This window comes from Rhea americana, unplaced genomic scaffold, assembly GCF_003343005.1.
Source record: "Rhea americana isolate MKP2758 unplaced genomic scaffold, rheAme1 scaffold_150, whole genome shotgun sequence".
In the NCBI taxonomy this organism is placed as follows: Eukaryota; Metazoa; Chordata; class Aves; order Rheiformes; family Rheidae; genus Rhea; species Rhea americana.
This window is the reverse complement of record NW_028185595.1, coordinates 1,613,277-1,636,972: the sequence shown is the minus strand read 5'-3', so window position 1 is coordinate 1,636,972 and position 23,696 is coordinate 1,613,277. Positions and strand designations below refer to the sequence as shown.

The 23,696-nt window shown below is 36.2% G+C and overlaps 1 protein-coding gene across 1 annotated transcript in view; it reads right to left on the bottom strand.

Moving 5' to 3' along the window:
- Positions 1–1,661: 1,661 nt before the first annotated feature.
- The window catches only part of PANK3 (pantothenate kinase 3), a 27,761-nt gene continuing 5,726 nt past the window's right edge, over positions 1,662–23,696 (bottom strand). The window contains exons 2-7 of the mRNA XM_085299582.1: positions 17,422–17,774; positions 15,203–15,456; positions 14,401–14,577; positions 12,873–12,996; positions 9,464–9,589; positions 1,662–8,130 (exon numbers count right to left, since the gene is read on the bottom strand). Of these exons, the coding sequence (XP_085155708.1) occupies positions 8,080–8,130; positions 9,464–9,589; positions 12,873–12,996; positions 14,401–14,577; positions 15,203–15,456; positions 17,422–17,774 (1,085 nt within the window). The 3' untranslated portion in view covers positions 1,662–8,079. The remainder of the gene's footprint in view (positions 8,131–9,463; positions 9,590–12,872; positions 12,997–14,400; positions 14,578–15,202; positions 15,457–17,421; positions 17,775–23,696) is intronic.

Here is a 23,696-nt window from a genome sequence, read left to right as displayed (position 1 = left end):
ACTATCCCACCTACCTCCTCACAGATAGCATACTCTCCCCTGCAACCTAGTCCACAGACACCATGCAACACTTCTTGTTCTATAGTCTTAAATCTTTATATTTATTTCTTTATATCTGGTGTACATAAACATCGTTGTACAGGCAGAACAGATGGAATATGTTCCTATTTTATGAAGGAMCCAAGGTACCTCATTAGTTACTATTTTCACACAAACAGTTTAAAAGTAGAATGATAGAATGGCAGAAAACAATCTGGCATGCCATCCAGGTCTCACATTTTGCTTCTTGGGACACCTTTATTTCCTTTCTGCACCACGGTGTTCAATACATGAAATCTCTGGATAAGAATAAGGGCAGCAGCTGCAGCACACAGGCCTCCCCAGTCATCGCTTATCCTAAGCCTGCCTCACATCTTTTTAAGTATACTTTTTGCAAAAACAGACATGCTTTCTGTACAGAATTCAACGGAAACAGTGATCTGCCTGCTCCCTCTGCTGGCTTCGTCATGGAAACTGGAGAACGCGGTGACTCATTCCTGTACCTCCCACTTGTGCACACAAGATGAYCACTACAATCTTCTCATCCTGTAGCTTGAAATGGCAGTACGGGAACGTACTCGCTGAGCACTGGCTGACGGGCAGAACTGCCTTTAGAACAGTGGGTTTTCATTCTGGGACAAAGGCATTTTTAATGCGTATTTCTGAAGACAAGTTAYAAGGATTCTTGTATTACCAGTCTGTATTACTGACTCCAAGAGAAATTCAAGGACAATTCACTGAGCGGTCTCACGGTAAAATATGAGGATGTCACTTATTTCACTCAAACATAGTGGAAGAAATTATTCTTATTGTATCCATGGATAAGCTAGAACTAAATACCACTCACACATCTTACCTAGGAACGCCTGTGTCCTGAGCTTACACACAGGCTGAATCACAAAGGGATTAAAGACCCCAAGTAAAAGACTCTTAAGAGTACACAAAGAAACAGGTATTTCTGCATTAAAAAAGTTCCCCTTTGCCAGAACTGCTGAAATGAAACAGAATGAAATTTTCAGGGTTTCATTTTTGGCAACTTGAAAGAAAAACTTGTAGCTTGAATGATATCAGTGTTTGTCAAATGAATACTAAAGCACAGTCAGAGACATAGCAAGCTAGTCATGAGATGCATTAACAACATGCTGTTGCAGCACAGGCTCTTCAGTCTGGAAGACTTCTTGCCTATTACACATCCAGCCAGAACAATTCCAAAAGAAAATAAATTGCAGTTTATGAATACATAATGTATTTCACTGAACAGGCAAATGTCATTCTGAGTAAACTATGTGCATGAATCAGTATACATTCCCAAGTTAATTTGGAAGGCAAGAGTTTACATGGCAACCACCCACCACCATGTTTGTGGTACGTTTTCAGCTTTAGARCTAAAAGTTATTCATGACATACACGTTGTTGAAAACAGGAGGTGAATCTAAGAAATGTAAAGTAAAGTATATGATTTGATTAAATTAAAGAGAGGAAGAGCAAAAAAACAAGTCATGTTTCCCTATTGTCAAATATTATGCAATAACATCTAGCATGAATTATCATAGTAATTTATAATGCTAATGGAAAAATAAAAATCAGAAAAAACAATAACTCACAAACACTGACAAACAATGAACAATCTCAAATTGTTTATTAGGAAAAGACAAAGTACTGTTTCAACATTCATACAGAACAAACAGTAACAAAACTAGGAAAATAAATTGTAAAAAGTAGGCCCATCACAGAGGAGTTGGCTTATGACAGAGTAAATGAAATCCAAATTTCATTCATGCAAACAAGCAGTAAAGAATTATCTACAGTTTTAATGGGATGAATTACAGTGTTGGCCATATTTTGGCTACAGTGTAATTACTTAGCAAAATATGAAAGGGACCCAATCTGTACATTCAATAACGAGAATCTATAAAAGGAAAAATAATTTAAACAATTTACAAGAGCTGTATTACAGATGGCATAAAGTATCATTTACAAGAGCTCTATTAACAGGTGACACAAAGATATCAATCAGTAACTCATGAATAAAAAAATTTTAGCACATATTTTTACATCACATCTTCAGTGTCAGAACAGTAAACAAGAAAAAGTGGAGACATAACATGAGTGCAATGTACCAGAATAAGGCAACTTAACCAAATGGCTCTTAGGAGAACCTCCATCCTACATGGGCTTGCAGTTCATAAATTTGCCTGTCCATTTTGCTAAGTAACTAAAACAAACACTCTGAAGACACGAACTGATCATTAGAAGGCCTGCATATGACAAGACAATAGATGAAAATTTAAAATACTTGCTTGTTAAAATGCCAAAAATTTATGAGGACAGTGAAAAGGGGCAGATTATCAAAAACCCTCTATTTCCTCTAACATCCATACACTAATTTTCATGWTCTAGATGTTGTAATGTGTCTCAAAATACTAATTAAACTACAGTCTTATGAAATTATTTTTTGTAATGCACCAATCTGAACCTCCTCCTGAAGGTTGTATTTACAGTGTTCTTAAACTGATGTTAGAAGAACTGTGAAATGCTAGCATCTGCTATCTATCAGAGTAGCAACTCTTATACCATATTCCAGTTTATTTTAGAGGCAAGACTAATCAATGTCACTTAAAATGATTTTAAATAGGGAGGTTTTTTGCATTTTTCAATTCCTCCCCCACAAATGCTTACAGTAATGGCTTAATTTCTTGAAGGTTTAGCAAAAAGCATATGCTGATCTTGTTCCATTTAGTACTATCTGCTTAAACGGCTACAATGACAAAACAAGCCTAGGGGTAACACCGAACTCTGGCTATGGAGAGTGATCCATATCATAACGCACAACTGGAATGTTACGGGCCTTACAGAAAGCAGCACGAAAGCCAAACCTGTCAGCAACTTGCCACATTAACAACCACAGTCCCTACAGTCTAAGAAAAAGGGAAACTTGAAATAAGGCCAAAAATTTTTGCAAGCGATAAAATGTAAGTCTGTCAAAAAGACCAGGCCATAAATATTTTATTTACAATTTCTATTTAGAATCTTTATTTTCAACAAACGATTTAGCACCAGCAGGAATATGCTAAGTAGCACTACCATGTTCTCCAGTTAGAAGGCCCTGAGGCCAAATCTTGCCCATAAATTTAAAATAATCCCCACTTAAGAGAACTGTCTGCTTGAGTTACTGTAGTGAGCAAGATTTGGCATTCAGTCATCCTAACCTAGACTGTTCATATTCCATTAGCATATTAATAATTATGAATACACAACAGCATCTTTTGAGATGCTTCCAGAAAGCGTGGTTTTAAAAGTATTTAATACACTTCACATGTGTGAAAAAGGAAACAAAAAACAGGCTTGTTTGCAGATTGTTGCTTTATACTTGAGGAACTGTACTATCTTATCGCAGATGACAGAATATTGGCAATGTTCTTTGGAATATATTAGTAAAACTCAAAGAATGTAAGCGAGGAATTATTCCTCTATACTGTGTGATACAGTGTATTTCGTCTCTCACATCTGTTGCATACCAAACAATCTTGGTTATGTCTGAGAAATTAAAATAATTCATTTTCTCTAAAATGATCTTTGTGCCTTAAACAGAAATAGGAAAAGTAAAACCAAACGTTAGCTGTATGCATCAAGCATGTTTTGTAGCTCTCCACTGTGATCTACAGGTCTTGGTCAAATACTTTTAATCTGACCTGCAACAATTTTGTTCTCTTAATCTAAGCAAACTCTTCTATATTATCCAAAAAGGGATTTGGAAATCCCTTATATTGGGGGGGGGGGGAAGGAAGGAAGGGAAAAAGCTCACTTCATTACACGTGCACAAACAGAACTGCATTAATCTTGAACTCCATTCTGAATTTAACTAACCTGTTTCCTCAGGATTATAGTGATCCAGTTTCCATAGTATGAATAATGAAGGTGATGTTTAAAAATTAGTTTGAATGTAATTTTAGGCATTAATACAAGTTACGGACTGAATTAATAAGACATGCCTAGTCTTATATAGGAGTATAGATTTGCTCTAAAGAAAAAAAAATAATTAGTTACTAATGTTAAAATCCCACTGTTATTCTGAAGCATTTAACAATGAAAAGTTATTGCGACTTATCTGGAAGTAGATACTTCCTGAAGACCTACATTGGACAGAGACAAAAGAGCTAGCAGTACAGTCCTTAAAGGCAATAAAATCACTTTGCGTGTATATTACACATGACATATATGCAAATAAAAATCTCACAGTACTACTGAAGGAATATTTAATGCATTATTAGAAGCTAGAATTGAGTTTTTGTTTTTAATATACAGGTTGAGAGTAAACAGGACCTATTATTCTCTGCATGATCTCTTATGCATGTCATAACTCTCAAATTACAAAAGGAGGTAATCTGTGTGGTGTTGGTAGAATCACATAGGTGTATGCATGCAAAATACGCTATGGAAAGAAGGCAAAGTTCTTCAAAAGATAGGCCGGAGATTCAAACCACCTTTGAAGGACTGGACCAAACTTTTAGCAAGACAAAAATAAATGGTATCAGTGTTGCTTCTCTCTGAACTGTTAAATTTAATAAGGTTTTATTAAAAAGAATGGAAATATGTTTATACTTTAGCTTCTGCCAGCTTCAGTAAAAAAGACTGAAGATGTATGTTCATTCCAGCTTGCTAAATATTCCAACTGTATTGTAGAAAGTTTCCTTCCTGTTCAAAATGCAGTTAGCTTAGGTAGAACTAGAAGGGTAGAAGTGGTTAAGTTTAATAACCATACTGACTTGATAGTTTGATATAAAAATTAATTTCTTTGTCCAGAAAGAACTTGTATTTTTTCTGACTAAAAACTATTATGATTTTTAGGGAGATACTGATACAATAAAATTGTGCGTAATGCTTAAAAAGGTCAAGCTAGAGGGATGAGAGGAAGAAATGCAAATACAAGGCCTATGGGGATGAGAAGCCAGAAACCAGATGCTGTTCTCCTGGAACCTCTTAATACACTGGCTTGAGGAGATCATTTCCATGACCAAAAAAATTGCCATTTCTCTGATAAGTAATATGAGCCAGGAAACCTCATGGATCAAGTCCAAGTACCAGCAAAACTAGCAAGATATGAAAAATTAAAAGGCACTCACATGGCTGATTGGGCTGAAAGTGATTACACATTCAAAACGAGCTTTACATTTTACTCTAGAAGTATCACACAACTTTTCTTTAAGGAAGTTGTCCCACTTGAGAAGACATCAGTAGCCCTGAGAAAACCCCAATTTCCTCTACTACAGTACACGACACTGAATCAGTCCACTTTGAAGTCACTTCAACCAGTTAGCTTTGAGAAAAGGAAATGGCAAGTGTGAAAGTAAAAACAGCAAAAAAAAAAATCAGGAAAAAGTTTACTTCAGTGATCCAGCATAAAAAACACAAGCTTTTTCAATCTACTTAGAAGAGAATTTAGATTAAAGACTTCAAGGCTCTTCTTACAAATATTTGTGATACTTAGCATTTCTACTCACGGCACAGACATGCTTTSGAGACTCTAGTAACAAGTTTCAAGCTGAGAGAAAATAATGAGACAAAACCCAAAGATGTGGCTTGCATACAGCACCGTTGGGCTTTTCAGCAGGGCTTGAGAACTTCTCTAGTGGCTCTTGTAATAAATAACAGTTGTGCTGATAAAAACTACAGAAAGGAAGCCAACTCTTACTAAGCTCGGGGAGGAAGAGAGGTAGGGCATACTTCCTCATTCTCACAGTAGTTTCAATACAGTACGACTATTCAAGAATTACTTCAGAAATTCATTCCATAACTCTGTACAGTTTATCTTAAAAATGTCCTATCTTAGGTCACATCAATTTCAAAGGGTTTAAATTAACCATGGTCATTAGATAACCATCTCCTACATGTGCTTCTGGTTAAATGCACTAGTTATTTCCAGCTACTGCTTCAAGAACAGCTCTATGTTTCAGTAACACAAAACATGAGAAGTGAAGTAGCAATAAACACGGACTAAAGTAACTGTTYCTGATCAAGTTATGTGTCTTGAAGTCTTTTGCTTTGCGAAAAAATATAGTCAGTACACAATTTTCAAGAGATTGTCAAAACATTCAGAAGATTATGTTTTYATAAAGTTCTGTAACGAAATAAAGCTTGCCTTCTATAGTTTATCATAACTTGAAAGAAACAATAATGGCTTTTACAAAGACACTCTATAGAAGCCATATTCACTTATTTTCTGAAGTTCTAATTAGCATTAGATCAGCTGAACTGTAGGTGTAATTCTTTTTTTWAATTATTTTATATCTAGACTAAAACACTATCAAAGTAAGAAGAACAGAAATGTAATGCGAGTACTAGAAAAATGCAACAGTAGACCAAACTGTATCTGAGATTGGCACTGGGCTTAATCAAGTGGCTGAAGGACCATAGAAGGTTTTTTCTTTTCTATATTGTATTAATATGAAGCTTTGAACTTAAGAAAAGACAGACAGCTGAAAATAGCACACAGAACTTTCTTACACACTAGGCGGATAGGTGGTGTGGCTGTAAATACAAGGTAGCCATGCTGTGGAATACTCCAGCAATCAGTTTTAAAAACATGTTAAAACCCAACACAAATGTGATCTTGTCTGGTTTCTTGTTTGGTTGCTCTTCATGCACTTATAGGAAACAATTAACATTAAAATTATATCATAAAATAGGTTATTTCTTTAGTCTGCAAAGAATTATATAGCTAATGACTGCATAATGCTCTCACTAGTTTAACATCTCATGTCCTGGCTTCAAGACTAGACTTATTACAATAATCACAATTACAAATTTTAAAAATATACAGAAAAAACAGCAAAAAACAGTTCCAGAGTATGGATTTTATCCCAAGGCCACAGTTTGATGAACAGTTCCATAATGCAAGGGCACTAAATATTGGTCCTTTTGGTGCTGCAATACAAACTCTGATGCTGTCCTCAACCTTCATAAATAAGCTTCCAAATCCAAACACAAGCCAAAGGTCTTTCATTTTTAATGTCTTATTAGATACTGATCAACTCATGAAATTAAAGAGAAATCATATTTTCAAACTTACAAGATCGAGAATTTTTCAAATCTCCACAGAAATAAGTCAAATTATCAGAATTACAAGGTCTTAGTCTATTTTACAAGGATACCTTCAACTCKCACAGGCTTGGCAGTGCCTTTACAAGGAACGATGTCAGAATTTTACTCATAAAAGAGACCAAAAACTAGAAGACAGCCAAGAAATTTTGAAAGCCTTACCCTCTCAAAGACCTTTTTACTCTTTGAATCCTCACCCTAATCCAAAGATAGGGGGGGATCTTCTGAAAATACAAGGTACATCTCCAAATAAGCAAAGAGGGCAAGCACGTATCTTCACAAAACCATCAAAACATCAACTACTTGCTCCTTTGCTTTTGCTAATCTTTTTTTTATTCTTCCCCAATGGAAAACAAAGAATTAATATTTTTTTCCATCAAAACAGAATGATTATTAAAATATCAAATGCTGTTAACATCTTGCTATTCTTRCTGTGGAAAGCAATTGAGTACAGTTTCTCCATCTTGTTGTTAGTACTTCACTGTTTTTGAAGTTGCTTATTCTGTAAGTACACAAGGGAAATTCTGCTTTTAATAGAGTCTAACTAATGAAAATAATGTGTCATTTATCAATTATATTCAAAACATACGTGCTTGAAGCCTTAGGAGTAAACTCGCAGTATTAGTGCTGGAMACTTAAAGGACTGGCATTCTTTCTTCTGGAAGCTTGTTTTCAGAGGATGTATTGCATATTAGAAGTTCAATACTGGCTACGTGTACCAAAGAACATAAATGATATCCCTAATATTTTGCTTTTCAATGCCCAACAGAGTAAAATCCCCTTCCTTACAATGGCAAAATTCAGTAGCTTATCACTTCTTAAATTTAAAAATAGTTATAGTAAATTTGCTGTTTTCATCTCCCCTCCCCAGATTTAGTTTCCATTGCCACAAACAAGTGCCATCCAGGTGGAAAATAGTTCAGTGTAGTGACATCTGGTATCTCAACTGAAATTTGGCAACCCAAGAAGAGCACCAACAGCTCCGAAGTATCCCTGTTGAAAACAAATAAATAAATATTTCAGCTTCAACTAGGATATTAAATTAAATTTAACACACATTTCAATAACAACAAAGTATATATAAAGAACAAAATTTTAAAGTGTCATCTTTCATATTTTTAAAGTTTTATAAAATAAACATTTTATCCTTATTAGCTAGTTTAATTGAAATTCCCCCTCAAGCCTAACCATACACTGCAGAATTTGCAAGGCACATATCAGTGACTCCTAAGCACCTAATTCCGCCCCCTTCCACCCCCCGAGGAAGCTGCATGTTTTGATTGTCAAAGGATATTCAACAACCATAGCAAATCCATCCATTCCTGAGATGCAAGTCTAAACAAACTGCACCTTAAGTTTAAATCTCTGCAGGCTTCAGAGCCACTTTTTGAACTGCCCACTTAGGCCACACACCAAGATCCATGTTCCCCTGTTGGATTACCTTTCTCTGTGGGGAAGCAAGATTTTCTCCCACTCCACAACTATGCAATATAGAATTGTTCACAACAGTCTTTGGGATACTATGCTTGACCAAAAGCAAGACTTTAAAATGTACTCAAGAAATATTTGAAAGGGTAGAACTAACAAGGAACCATTCTGCTATTACTAGCACCAATGTCAGGATGGGCAATAAAGAAAAAAAGCTGTCAGAATTGACTGAAGGGAAGGAGAACTAATACTGTAATATCTGTAGACCAAAGGTTTGAGGACATCAAAGATTTCCAACTCCTTGCCAAGAAGCTACAAGTCTCCCAGCTTTGGGGCCAGTCATTGATACTGACTGTATTTTAATGAGAACATGTCATCTCTCAGCATTACATACAGCTTGCACAAGCTGCCAAAAAGCAGGTTAGTTACTGAGTATAAAATTACTTTATAAAAAGTGTAAGATCTATCCATGAAAGTATGAAAGCAGTCCTGGTCAAAAGCAATGTTGATTTTCAGGACATTGCTCAAGCTCAACTGAGAACAATGTAAATATTTCAAAGGCTTAAAATCCCACTATAATCTTTTGAAATACAATGCTTACTATTGTTTGTACCTGCAGGTAAGGAAAGACAAGTTAAACTTAGTAAAAAACTTAACATTTCTTGATAGCTTTGCAAAAAATCTATAGCATGAACAGACACTCCAAATTGACTAAAATCCTTTCCTGTCAGAGAGGACTGTGGCCAGAGAACCGATACAGCATGTGAAAACTTATGTTACTTTCAAAGCTCACTGAATTCTCAGTATCTCCAGATACCACACTTCAGAAAGCTATTCAGTATGTGCATTTTTAATTAATGGCAAAACAACACATACACATAAATGAACCATAGCATACCTCATGTTCTAGGAACAAGGCCTTCAGTTGGCCTTTTGACCAATAATCCAGTGCATATGCAAGTAGCTTCATTGACAAAGTATTCACACGTAAAAAATTGCCAACAAAGACAACTCTGTTTATTTTCTAAAAAGAACAAAAACATAGCAAGAGAATTAAGTCTTTAAATTTTTCACAGTCATGTTAAATAGTAAGTTATGTAGAAACACACTGTGGAGTAAAGAAAAGAAAAAAAAAGAAAGAAAACCCAAGTAGAACACGGTTCCAAGATTTAAACATAGCATACCTATGAAGAAAGAACAGTCCAACTCCCCCCAAATTACAGTTTTTATTATATAGGAAAGTAGCATTTGTATTTCAAATTAGCTGACTAAGCATCTGAAGTAACTAAGCTAACGCTTAGCTAAAAGTAAAATTAAAGTAACAGTTACTTATATTTGGTAGAGAATACTCAATGCCTTCATAGCCCTGTACAATGCTGCTTGATCCATATGCAACAAGGCAGCACTGTAAAGAAGCCGAAGACAGTAAGATATAACAGATGTCCATTTCATCTTCGCATCTCAAAATAGCTCAGTATAAAACCAGACTAAGACTTAAATACATAAGAATGAGCTGTGAATTTTATTAAATTTAATTTTTTTTCTTTTATTTTCCCCATTCACAGAAATAAAACTGGCATTAAGTGRAAGCAACATTAAACATTGATATGAAATGAAGAATCAAAGAAAATTTATCTGTGCTAGTGCTTCATGTAGCRCTTAACTAAGCACTTACGAATGATAAATGAATAGACGTATCCAAGCTGTTACTAAGACTTGTATGRCAACTTGACCTGTAATCAAAGGACTTTGAATGCATTTGTTTTTCACTATCTTGATTAGTTCATAGTTAGGACAAAATATACAAACTGTTAAGGTACCAAGTCAGCTCAGTACTGAAAAGTGGAAAAAAAAATCCTTCCTGTCTTTACATCAGTCCAAGATATTAGTTTGCATATCCATAGTAATTATATCTTACGATTTGTAGCTCTGTGATATAGCTGGAAGAATCAAGACTCAATGCATCAAGAAAAACTTTGACTACACTTGATTTGTATGTTTCTACGATTTTAGATTTATACTAATTCACTCCAGTCCTTATATACAAATTGTACGCATTTGCCTTTGCAATAATGACAACATTCCTGCAACATACTTGACTCTTATATTGCTGGTATGTACTTTTAGCTTCACCCTCATTTTAAAACTTTTCCCTTTCAAGCTTTGCCATAAAGCAAAAAACCCCGGCTCACTACCCACCAAAGTAACCTACTCTAAGACAGACATAGGAAAGAAAGATGAAGAAATTGAAGGGGTGCTTGCCATGACATTAAAAACAGAATAATAGATGAAAACTATTAGTCCAGTTCCTAGGCAAAAGAGAGAGAGAGAGAGAGAGAGAGAGAGAGAGAGAGAGAGAGAGGGAGGAAGGGAGGGAGGGAAGGGTTAGAGCAACTAACAAGGCTGTTGAGATTTATGAGTATCACTGCCATAGACTTGACACAGAGCTCTTACTATAGTAGCCTTTAGTTTAGAAAGTTGTAACTAAACCTCACTTTGAAATCGAAAGTTTTTTGATGATTAGTGAGGAAATCCCTACTGCTCAGACACCACAAATACACTCTGCACAAATTTAACTGTAAGTATACTGAATTTACACTATTATTCCACAAGTTCTTCACTATTATACTAATTTTACTGAAACRGAGTGCATATTGGTCCGGTTTAGCAGAGCTTCGAGAACTAGAAGATAGCAGGAAATTCTATCAACTGGTAAGAACATAGGCAAATCGAGCTGTTTTTCATTTTTGTTAACTCTTGAAATTTGAAAATTGAACTAGAAGCAAGGCTCTAGCCATAGAATACGTTCAGCCAGAAGAGACTTGCTGGAGGACATCAAGTCTTATCCACTGCTCAAAGCGGATCTAACTTCAGGTTGCTCAGGGCCATGCTCAAGCATGTTTTGAAAACCTCCAAGGACACGGCCTCCACAATCTGTCTGAGCCCATGTTTCAGTGCTGAACTACTCTCACTGTAAGCACTTTTCCTCCTTACACCCACTCAGATTTCCCTTTGCTGCAGGTTATGCTCATTGCCTCTTGTTCTCCAGCTGCACATGACTGGCTATTAAGAGCCTGGGTCCACCTTCCCTATAAACATCACTAGACAGCTGAAGAAAACCACTACAGCCTCTTGTCTGGGCTTATACCAGATCCCTCACTGTCTGCTTGATATGTYATGGGCTCCAGGCCACTTTCTTGGTAGCCCTCTGCTAGACTTGTTCCACTTCGTTAACTCTTCTCTCTTGGGCAGTGAGAGAGAAAAGTCAGGGGGCACACAAAGCATCCTCTTCCCTGACCTGCTGGCTAACTCTTGCTAATAGTTCTCAGAATGAGGTCAGCTTTCACTGCTACAAGTATGCATGGCTAACTCATGTTCAGCTCAACTTGTCTGCCAGCATCCTCCCTTTTTCTGCAAAACTACTCTCTAGCCACTCTGTACCCACCTTRATACCTGTGCTTTGATGATGTTATCTTGGATGATCATCCAGCTATTCTGGGCACCTTTTCCCTTCAGGGAAGCCTGCCACAGGATCCCGTTTCCTAAATCCTTGAAAAACAGAGTATCGTTCTACTCAAGTCCACCTAGACTCTTCACTCTGCTATTTGCCTTCACATTCCTCAGCATCTTGAATTCTACCATCTCAAGGCTGCCACTAACATTCCTGACCAGTTTTTCCTCACTCATGAGTAACGAGTCCAGCACAGCACTTCCCCTAGTCAGCCTGACAAGCACTTGAGTCAAAAARATTGTCCCCAACACACTGCAGAAGTCTGGATTGCTTATGTTGTACCACGTTACCCTTCCAGTATAGTTTGGAGTGGTCCCTCATGAGGGCCAAGGCTAGCAACAGTGATGCTTCTTTCAGAAGGATTTTGCCTTTGTTCAAGCCCTTTGTCCAGGGCTTAAAGAAGCCAAAGCTCCACTTGTGATACCAGCCATRCAGTCAGGTGTTGATTCATGGGATGCATTTACTCCTCTCCCAGCCTTCTCCCTAGACGTCAAGACTCAGGAGAACATTATTTGGGTGCCCATCCCCTTTAATTTAGCTCTCAGAGTCTTGCAGTTACCTTTGATTCTTTAAGATGTAAAAACTTTTATTTGCTACTAAACTTCAGTTCTTAAGTCAAAGCACTCAAAGTATTCAGAACTAATTCCTAGTTCTATTAATACTACGTGAATTTCTTTGTTTCATTTGAGAAGGTACTAAAAGGCACTATCAAATGATACATCACTTCAGCAGTCCTTTAATCTAAAGCCACATAACAGACCTATGGATTGTTTGATTCCTCTTCAGAAGTGTTTACCTCGTTTACTGCACACATCCGGGCAATAGACCCAATGTTATTGGTGATGGTGACCAGAATAGCTCTTGCCAGGTCTTCTTTACTCACAGATTCTCTCTTCTCTTTGTAGATCATATTCCCAAAACTAGAACAGGAAAAACTTTCATTAAGTACAAAGTGATCTGGGTGCATCTGAAGTAATTTCAGACTGTAATTTTTATGCTATAGCAGAACTTAAGCCTCCTGTTTATGCTTAAGCAACTCCCTTTTCAAGTCCCTATTACGTATTGTAATTTGACAGCTGACGCTATAATGCACGTATTTATTCCTTTACAGGAAAATAGTAATCTTGTTACAATGATGAGCATCTACAACAAAAAGTAGCTTTATTTTTAGGCAGGATTATGCCGTAAGCCTAGACACTGCAAACGAAGTCCAMAGTGAACTGCTTCCTACAAATAAAAAATTCAAGTCCAGACTCTATAGCTATGCATGATATTTTACCACTAAGGACTACATGCCATACCTAAGTCAGTTCAAAGAGCCAGAATCCTAAATATTTTAAAACTCAAATAGACATAAAAGTTTAAGGGTCTTAAAAAGTAAATGAGAACAAAAGTAACTATCCAAAGAATGAGTTAAGATGAATTAACTAAAAGTATAAAATTGTACATATTAGAACCTCTCTGCACATACTATTTCTGAAGAAGATTGGACTCAGCTGGCAGAAAAGGGAGAATTAAGTTACTGTGAATTAAAATCTCTTTACTACTAGATAAGACCAAAGGTTTAATGAACRCTGTTAAATACATATTAGTTTCACTCAAAGTTTATTCTTCTTGCATTTCTTAAAGGTATAAAACCATAACGTCACCAGAAATCTTCCYGAAGCAAAATAAAAACAGCAGCTATTACAAAAATCCTCTGTAACAGTAATCAAACATATTAATTCCTATGGTGGAAACTGCTTATGTTCAAGAGTCTTCACAAACGAATAGCTAAAACGTTACGCTAGATGCCTGTACTGACCTCCATGTACCAAAAAAAGCAAAGTCATTCCAGAAAGGAAGAGATGCTACTAAAAGATGAACTAAAATGCCTTCTTCCTCTTTCATGCCACTCCCAGCCCAACCATGGCCCTACTGAAATATTCTAAGAAGTCAACAAGTAATTGCCATTATTTTTTCATCTGTGCTTTGCCCTTGTCACTCCTGTGATCAGCTAATGTTCTCTTTGAGTCACGTAAAAGAAAACTCCTCAGCTGTACATGACTTATGACAAGAAATTTTTTTAACATCTAGTTCACAGTCACATACTACTATGTGGCTTTCAATCTTCAGGAAACCTAAGTATATACATTTTTATGGCAAAAACATCACTTGACTACAACAGAAGTTTATGAAAAGGAGTTTTTCTATATTAACATTTCAAGYCTTGTTTTTGACACTTTAGTATCTTAATTGTACTGAGGAGAAAAAAGAAGAAAAAAAAAAAGAGAGAACGAGCGAGACCGCATGCACGCGAGAAGAATAAAAGATCTCTTGAATACCTGGATGCTACTGCCCATCCTGGCAAGCCAAATCTTTCATAGTCTCCTCCATAAATATCTCGAACCAGCTTGTCAGCATGTGTGCTGTCTCCTTTGGATGCCATTTCCAGAGCTTCTTCAAAACTTTCACAGCCTGTCAACAAACTGCATAAACCAAGAAAGGTCCCTCCACCTAGACTAATAAGAAAGAAAAAAAAAACGTACTTTTAAGTAGTATTTCCTCAGGTCAGAAATTCTCATGGTACAACCAAAACAAATATATCACTCCAGCTTAGCTGCCAAATTGTCTGGTTTCTTGCTCATTAAACATGTGTTAATGTTAACCGGATTAATATTTATATAAGTGATTTACAAGAAGTAACTGCATAGTAGGAGAAAGCAAACAGGCAATAAGCTACCAAAGTATCAGCTGGAAGAAGCAATCAGAGATTAAAATGCTCTAAAGTACACATATCTTWTGTTTTAAAGAAAATAATCTAGGATTAGAGACATATGTGGACATATTTATTTATACAAGGTAGAAGAAACATAGGTACACTGGACACATTATTAAAAGTTAAGATAAATTGCATAAAACACTCATTATGAAACACTTGTAGCACACATCAACTGACAAAGACAATACTGACTAAACCTCCTTGATAACAGCTATGGAGATAGGCTTCAATAAATGCATTGGTAAACTAAAGATAAAATAGTCTTCCACACGGCAAGAAGAGAAGGGATAGGTGCAGAGAGGATTCAGGATGAGGAAACACTTTGAAAACTGTAACACCACCAACKCATGTTATTAAATTATTACCTTGTTCCAGTTACTCTTTTATAGTTGTCTTTGGAATGGACTGACAAAATACTGACTCCTGAACCAATGTTAACTACCAGCAGTGGATACGGGTCATCCAGGTTAAAAGGCATCTTTTGGCATCTCTCAGGTTCTGAGGCATTTTCAAAGTAATAGCACTCTGCCTGGCCATTAAAGCTGACAGAGTCTATATACAATAAGCCTTTGACAAGGCAGTCAAGCTCATCCAGTTTATGCAGCTGGAGGTTTCCAATCTGTGTTAAAAAAAAAAAAAAGCATATCCTAGTATTACCTGAACATGCTACAAATTAATTGGTATACAAGTATTGTCTAACTTTAAGCAGCTATCTCAGATGACTAATTCATAAACTTCAATCTGACTATAAAGCCAACAAAGCATTCRAAGGCAAATTCTAAGTGTCTAAATTAGCAAACTTCTCTGACTATTGATCTGGATCTTGGGTTCCTATAAAGCAATAGAGAAGCAGTATGCATATCTGTTTTAGAAAGCTCCAGCAAATATAACTTTTGAGATAAACAGACATGAATTAGCACAATTTTTCAATCAAAAATGATCAGCAAATACTTTAAGGACTCCATCTAATGTTATGATGGTCATACCAACACATCTGCACACCATTCCAAGGCTTTTGTCTAGGGGGTGGGGGATGGACTCTCCCTTCCCTCTTAAAAATCAGTCATTTCTAAGATGTCAGCAAATGAAAAAAAATAAATAGCATCCTACTAGCTTTTACTGCAACCACATTAGCACTCCAAGATCATAAGAATACCCCAGATTATAAAYTTTATGGCCTTATTTTAGGCTGGTTACAGCTCCTCCTCAGATCTGCACCCAACTTTTAGGCTCACAAAGCAGTAAGACAATTTGACAGTTTCTATGGATTCCAAGAGGGTCGTAACTTCACCCTACACTTAATACAATTTAACTCTGGGCTTTCACAAAAAGAGTGATCATACTCTATTAACACTCTTGCCCCTTATCTGCAGTGGTGTACTCCAACAGTTACAAGGAGAATCCAATTAACCAACTCATCTAAGAAAACAGTAAACTCCACAAGTTTACTCCCACGTGACTCTGAATCACGTCGGATCACTTTCAGAAAGCAGCCTGCTGTTAGATCATGAAGCTGCACAATCAGACTGGGTTGCACACTACTGAACCTGACATCAGTACCAGCCCACAATATTCCCTGTCCCCTCCTCTTTCTCCAGCCCATTGCAGTTCTTCATGCCATGGTGCAAGAGTTCACAAAGCTTCACCGTTAAATAGATCATGGAACTTGAGAGTCACAGAATCAAAGAATAGTTGGATCTGGAGATCATCTGGTCCAACCCACCCCCAACCCCCAAAAATATTTTTGTCAGATTTTAGAAACTTAAGTAGCTCTGCTGTACAAATTGTGACCCTACTCCACAACAGTTGTGCTGGCCCAACACAGGAATGGCAGGAGAATGGAAATACAGGCAGATCTTGAAACAATACGTTTTGTACTATAGAAAGCCTTCCTGCTTCTAGAACCTCAAGGATATGTGCATACTAGATACTGTGACATATTCCCAACTAGTAATAACATTACAGTAGTAACTTCAGACAGAAGCTCCATCTGAACAAATGATCAGTTTTAATCATCAAGGGAAAAGTCAAAGCACTTCAGAAAAATCCAAAAACCTCTTCGTTGTTGAAAAGACTGGCTTATAGATATTCACTTTGTCACAGAACTATAAACAATGTACTAGGCTAAATTCATCAGGTAATCAGGTCCACACTTTCATATGAATTACCCTTCATAAAAGCAAGGCTGAAGAAAGCTATCTAAGACTGCATAGGAAAGAAAATCCAAAGAGAGTTTAGAACCACAACAGTTTAAAGGTATTTCCTATCAGAGAAAAACACAGATAAGAAAATGGTTATCTTCCATAAGTGTCCTGCATTTTACTGCATTAATGGAACTTCCTTTAAGCCTCTTAGCTATCAGCATCAGACCAACATACCAGCAGTCCCCTCCTAGCCCTTTTCTTTGTCTATTATGATGAYATCAGGAAGTATATTTCTAGATTACTATACTTAATAGACTGAAAAGCAAGCGAATAGTTAATCTCCAAGCACTCCACAGTTCCTCAAAATACTGCTTATTTTAACCCATCAGTAGCAATGCTTTTTACAACAGCTTCAGTATGAGGAAAGATAGGCTACCTACTGTGCGAAAGTCTTCTTCAAACTTATAAGCACCACCTCCGGTGGCGCAAAGCACCGTATGTAGTGTTGAAAAGTTTTTATTTCTTCCCATTTGGATAAAAGTGGGCAAATCGTGAGTTGGGAATCGAATAAAGTGCAAGTTTCCTCTTCGACCAAAAATCGTTAAGTCTTTCAGTTCAAGGTGGACATCTCGAATGCCAGTCGATCCATAGGCTACATTAGAAGTCAAATATTTGCGGATACTCTTCAAGCTTTCAACTTCCTCCTGCTCTTCCTCCGCAGTGATATCAATAGGTTCAAAATACGCAAGTTTCACCAAAGTTCCCCCAATGTCCATGCCAAACCAAGGAAAAGCTGTGGAGATACAATCATTGATCCATTAGCTTTGTAAAAAAGCCAAAGCAATACATGAAATTTAAGACTAAACCAACACTACACCTTTCAACAAGGAAGGTATTAAAAATCTGTTCAGAAAGCTAGCCAAAAAAAGTTTGAAACAAGACAAGAACAAAAATTTAGTACTCACTTCCATTAAATGATCTCAAATATCTATCTGGTGAAAGGTAAAATGGAACAACGAGCAACTCTTCTTTTTACATACATAATGTTGTCACATGAGCTCAGAACACCCAGCTCAGCACTCCCAGAACAGTACTTTATATTTAGCATAAATTCATAAAAGAAATTAAAACTTTTTTTAAAGGACAAAGTTTTAAGATAATCTTCATTCCTGAAATAAAACTTTAGGTATATTTTAGCACAAAACCTGCAACGAACACTTGTGAGAAAACAGATTTATTTGTTATAGCTGACAAGTGACAGGAGAGGCATTCACCCTCCAAGTTATTTGCTCCTGCCCATTAAACATTTATTTTGAGAAGGAAACACTAATTTCTTTGCAAGCTTTTTAAAAATTGACACTAGTAAGATGATCAATTTCTGAAAGTAGAGTTGCTCATATAGCCCATTGAAATTAAAAAGGCTAATGACAAGTATTAAGTAGTATATGTAAGACAATATTAATAATACCTAGGTCCTACTTTCTTTTTTTCTTTTCTTGGATAAGAAGAGAGAAGTTCTGTAGTATAAAAACCAGTAACACTAAAGTATTTTGACTTTTCTTTTTTTGCACTTTTCTGGCATGAYTGCAAAAAGATTTTCCTCAACAGGAACTCTATCATTTATATCACCTTAATCTGTCATTTGAATATGCCTGTATCAATATATCTTCATAACTGTGTGGTGAAACAGATTTTCAGTAACTCTACAGCAAACAAAGTGTCTTTATCTTAAGAGTTTCCCCTCACGTGACATATCCCAGAAACACTGTTCCAAAGACATAGTTTGTAAGTTTAAAAATAATCTTGAACATCCAGCTAGGAATATCATATTTTCTTCTCCTAATTGACACAATCATTTGCCGTTTTTTTAAAAAATATTCTGTAAAGTTCTTATATTTCTTCATATGCAATTAATATAGAAGCATGACGCTCACAAACAGAAACAAAAAGAATGTTAACATGCTCATCAAGAATAAGATGTAATTTAAGTCATGTTGGATTTACATTACCAGTGGGGATTTATCCTTGGAAAGAAAGGCCTACCAAAATATTTTAACATATTTAGTCAAGGCTGGCTGCAAGCCATATCTTTTATAACATGAGTGCAAAAGTTAAAAGAAGGAAAACTTAAAAATTGCCTCAACTTTCAGGAATGGATACTAGAGAATAATGCCAGAAATTAACAGAGCTAGATCAAGTCTGTAATTTCATGAATAAAAAAATATTTTTATATATATATAATCAACAAAAAATAGAAGATGTGATAAATGCAGACCTCAGGAGTTCCTTATTTGATCCTTTAACAAATGAATTTTAATTCTGTTTTTAAGTTCCAGTACTACCCAAAGAGATTTTAGTACTAACCCGTTTCTGCAGCACTAAAATGTCAGAAGAGATAACAAGGACAGCTGTTGGCATAGTGTGAAACGAAGAACACAAGTGCTACTAAAATTTAGACAAATAATATATCAGATTAAAAAAAATAAAAATTGACTTATTTAGTAAAATATAAATGACTTAATTGAGGCCCTCCTTCAACCATGGACCATTCAGATCAGTTACAAAAGCTGGGATCTAAGCATGTAACTAAGCATAAAATCAAAAACATAGTCCTTCAACAACTGGATACCTGTCTTGCTTGCATTGCAACTCTGGACATAATAAAATTTGTCATATGATTCGATCACAACTAACTGATGATTTATTAAGCAACTTCACTAAGTTTCAGCCTCTTGTATATAATGTCACAAGATCAAAAAATGAGGACAGGAAGTTCATTCATTCAGCAGACCAGAAAGAGTCTGCAGCAGTCGATCCAATTCATTCAGTATATAACTAAGACTCAGTAAGTTGAATATTACCTAAAATACTCCAGGATCTTTCCCTGTCAATAGGCCTCCTAAACAACTAGGACATAGTCTTCCACAATATCAAAAAAAGAGAGGAAAGTATATGCTATAAGTACAGGGAATTATTGGCCCAACTCATATACGCTTAGGAGAAGATCAACAGTGCAGGTTTAGCTCAGTTGGTTAGAGCGTGGTGCTGCTAACGCCAAGGTCGTGGGTTCAATCCTCGTATGGGGCTATGTGGAGGGCTGGACTAGATGATCTCAGAGGTTCCTTCCAACCTTACCATTCTAAAATCTATGATCCCATCTGAAATGATCCAAAGGCTTTTGCAAATATAACATTAGTCCGAATTCTAAAAATCTTAACGTTTATGAATCTTACTATAAAACAAATCAGAGAGAACAGTTATCTATCAGGAGGTTTATCCCATAATTATAATTACCTCATTTTTCAGCATAAAATCTGTTCCCATGCCATTCAAAAGATCAGAGTTTTGGGGTTAACTAGGTGGTCTTAACAACAACTTAAGAAACTTAAGACTGAAGAAATGGATCAGTTTTCATCTCTGCTACAAAACCCAAGAACTTTCATATTATTTTATTTAAATTTTCTCAATATTTGCCTTGTTCAAGTTCTGTTCGCCAGGAAGGGGAGGCAGTTCTAACAAGCAACCAAGGCCATGGGCCATTAATTTAGTATTCATAGCAGCAACCTAGATGTAGACATCACTGCTCACATCCTTGCATACGTAAGCCATAGTTATTTGATTTATATGCAGATCTATCCAAGAAAATTAAAATGATTTTGCTTTCCAACCACAGAAGGCRCTATACATGTGTGTATACACACGTATACATATATATACATACGTATATGCACACACACATATGAGTATAAAATGAGCTGAACTCCATCTGCAATTTTGGGACTGCACTGTGAGGATGTATGATTATTCACACTTAAGCTACCTTTTTTCAAATATTAGAAATCCACTGATCCTGTAGAAAGTTAAAATAATTAACTGAGTATGTACAGACACAATAAGGAGCCTCATGACCCCTTTATTTACTGCTGTAGCCTTCAAATCAATAAAGTTTGCTTTGGATAAAGTATAGTTGAGGATCTTTCCTATATGGATATGGGAGATGGAGAAAAAGAAACCCAGGTAAATACACCAGTTTCTCTTCCAAATGCTGAAAAATGTGGTTCATTTGCAGGGTTAAAATCAGGCCACAGAGAGACTGYGTATGAAGGAGTAGTCAGAAGATTACAGAGATCACACTCAAGTTTCCTACAACACTTCCCCTCCACAATAGAGTCAAGCTAATTGCGGCAATGGGTAAGATGACACATCCCACAGAAGTGATCTATCTTTACACCACGTATCTGACCACTCTGCCTAAGATGCTATTGTTTCTACTTGGAACACATTCAAAGCATAGCATTTTTCATTCTTACATATGGATATCTGCAGCACGATTGCTGGCATAGCGTCATCAAATCCATGAAAAACTCTGTTCTAAGATAGTCCTGTCTTTGAAAGCTGCCTTTGAACCAAAATAGCACAGCACACATCTTGGGCTGAGGATACATAAATGTTTTTATGAAAAGTATGTTCATATTCCTATCTGTAGGTCATGCTTTCTTCTTCAAGCGACAGATCTAGGAGCAGAATGACAACAATGTAATCTTACGAAACAAACAGCAACAAGAACAAAATAGGTATTAGGTTGTGCTAGTTAAAAAAATGTGTCTGCCTCAAGCCTATAACTGCAGATAGCAAGTTTTGAGGACTCCAGTAACTGTATCCATCACTCTGCAGCTTCTACTCTCAAGGAGTGTCAATGCACCTACAGTAAAACTGGGCTTGATCACGGAAAGAGCTTTCTCAGTTCCTCCTCTTCAGAATTGTTCTACTTCCTAGGATGATCGTACAARAAGTGACGTAGAGCTCACAAGTTTCCCTCGTGGAGTATTAAACCATTATTCACTGAATAAACCCATTTCCTTGTCTTTTCAAAGTTCTTTGTGGAGGTCAATTGCTTTTTGAATACTGAACAGGAAAGCTGAAGTTGAGCTTTTTACTCAACAAGCTTAATTGCCTTGGATAAATTCCATAAACTGCTTAGAAACACGTTTTCTACCTCTAGGAAGTCAAATCAAGCACAATTTAAGATATACACATATTTTTACCATCTGAGAAGAGACAAATATCCAAAGCAGAACACAAACTTGAAAAGGCAAAAAAATATACAGTTTAATATGCTAGTTCACATCAAATTAAACCATTTCTAACAGGACACCAAAAAGAGTATCACAATACACAGCCTTCTCAATCCCAAATCCAGACATTATTTCATTCTCAGCTTTGCCATGAACCACTGTGGGGCCTAAACAGCAGCAGCAACCAAGAACCTTTGCTATACACCAACTGCTTGTTCTGCATATGTTGTAAAGTCAGCTTTGAGAAGCAAGCTGCTCATAATAAAGAAATTAAGAGTATTTCCTAGAACCACTTCCTGTAATTTAGAAAAGCATTTCCCATGGAGGAAGAGTGCTACCACAATATGCTGCRTTCAAGTAATAATGTAACAGTTCYACTGAATAAGAAAATGCAGGTTGAYGRGGTTTTTACTATTATTATTCAGAGCTATGCAGATGATCCTCATTCTATTATGTCTGCACTTCTCAAGTTTTTGATGCATATGTTTTTTGGCAGCAATTCTAAGATTACTTATGTCTTATCATATAAGGTCTTTATATGCCAACAGAAAATAAATACAACAAAAGTCTTTCTCAGCCCAATATAAGCATGAAGCCTGATACATTTTCCTCTTCTATGCATTCTGCTTCATCAGAACAGAGGGTCTTCTAAGTTCTCTTCTCAAATCATGTAGTAGTATTTTGATTTCTTATGTCCATTTTGGATCCAAAACTGTATTTTCAGAACTGTAGGAAGCATACACTCACACACTTAACTATTTCCCCTTTATTCGATCAAGAATAGATTTTGCCAGTTTAACACTATTTGTGTTTAGCCGATTAGATTTTTAAAGACAAAAATTCCTGTCCCTKGTAAGTTCCCTCCTGTGCATACAACAACACAGATTTGCAACATAGCTACCTCTAAAATGCTTTCTTCTCCTTACTGTAATATAAAATAAGAGTCTATGCCAGCCCTATATTAAATTAACAAGAATTAGTCTTTGAAGAAGAGGAACTAATTCCTGACTTATTGGGATGGAGTTGTCTACTATGAGAAACTTTTACAGCTCTCTGTTACTGATAGTAGAAAACAGACTACCAGTTTTTTTTCCAGTTTTGTAAGTTGGCTTCTATCTTCCACACAAACTATACACAAATGAAAACCTTTGGCTTACTTCTTGCAGCTCAAACAATGCCTAAGAGCAATGTTGAATTGTYTTATTTTAAAATCAACAGTAACAGATAGTGCCAATGACACAAACTTTTACACTTTTTTTTTTTTTTTAATTTTCCTACTGGCCCAGAAATGAGAATGGCAAAATCTGATGAAAGACAGGACCACCACTGTATCTTTTGTAAGTAACTCTAATGCCTTATGCAGAGTGATGTTCCAACTTTATTTTCCCAGCCAGAAGGACTTAAGACTGTTGGACCACTTCAAAAACAACTGTGAATTTCAGGACATATGCCAAACATTAAGTATACAGCAGTCCACAATTCCATACTGGCGGAAAATACAAGAAAGAAAAATTTTCATGTAATTGCATGAAAACTTATTTTTGCCAGCACTGCAACAGTTCTTTGTAAAAGCAAGCTGTATGATCAGTTCTTACACAAGAAGTTTATCTTGTAATCTTGCTCAGCATAGCCTTTGATAA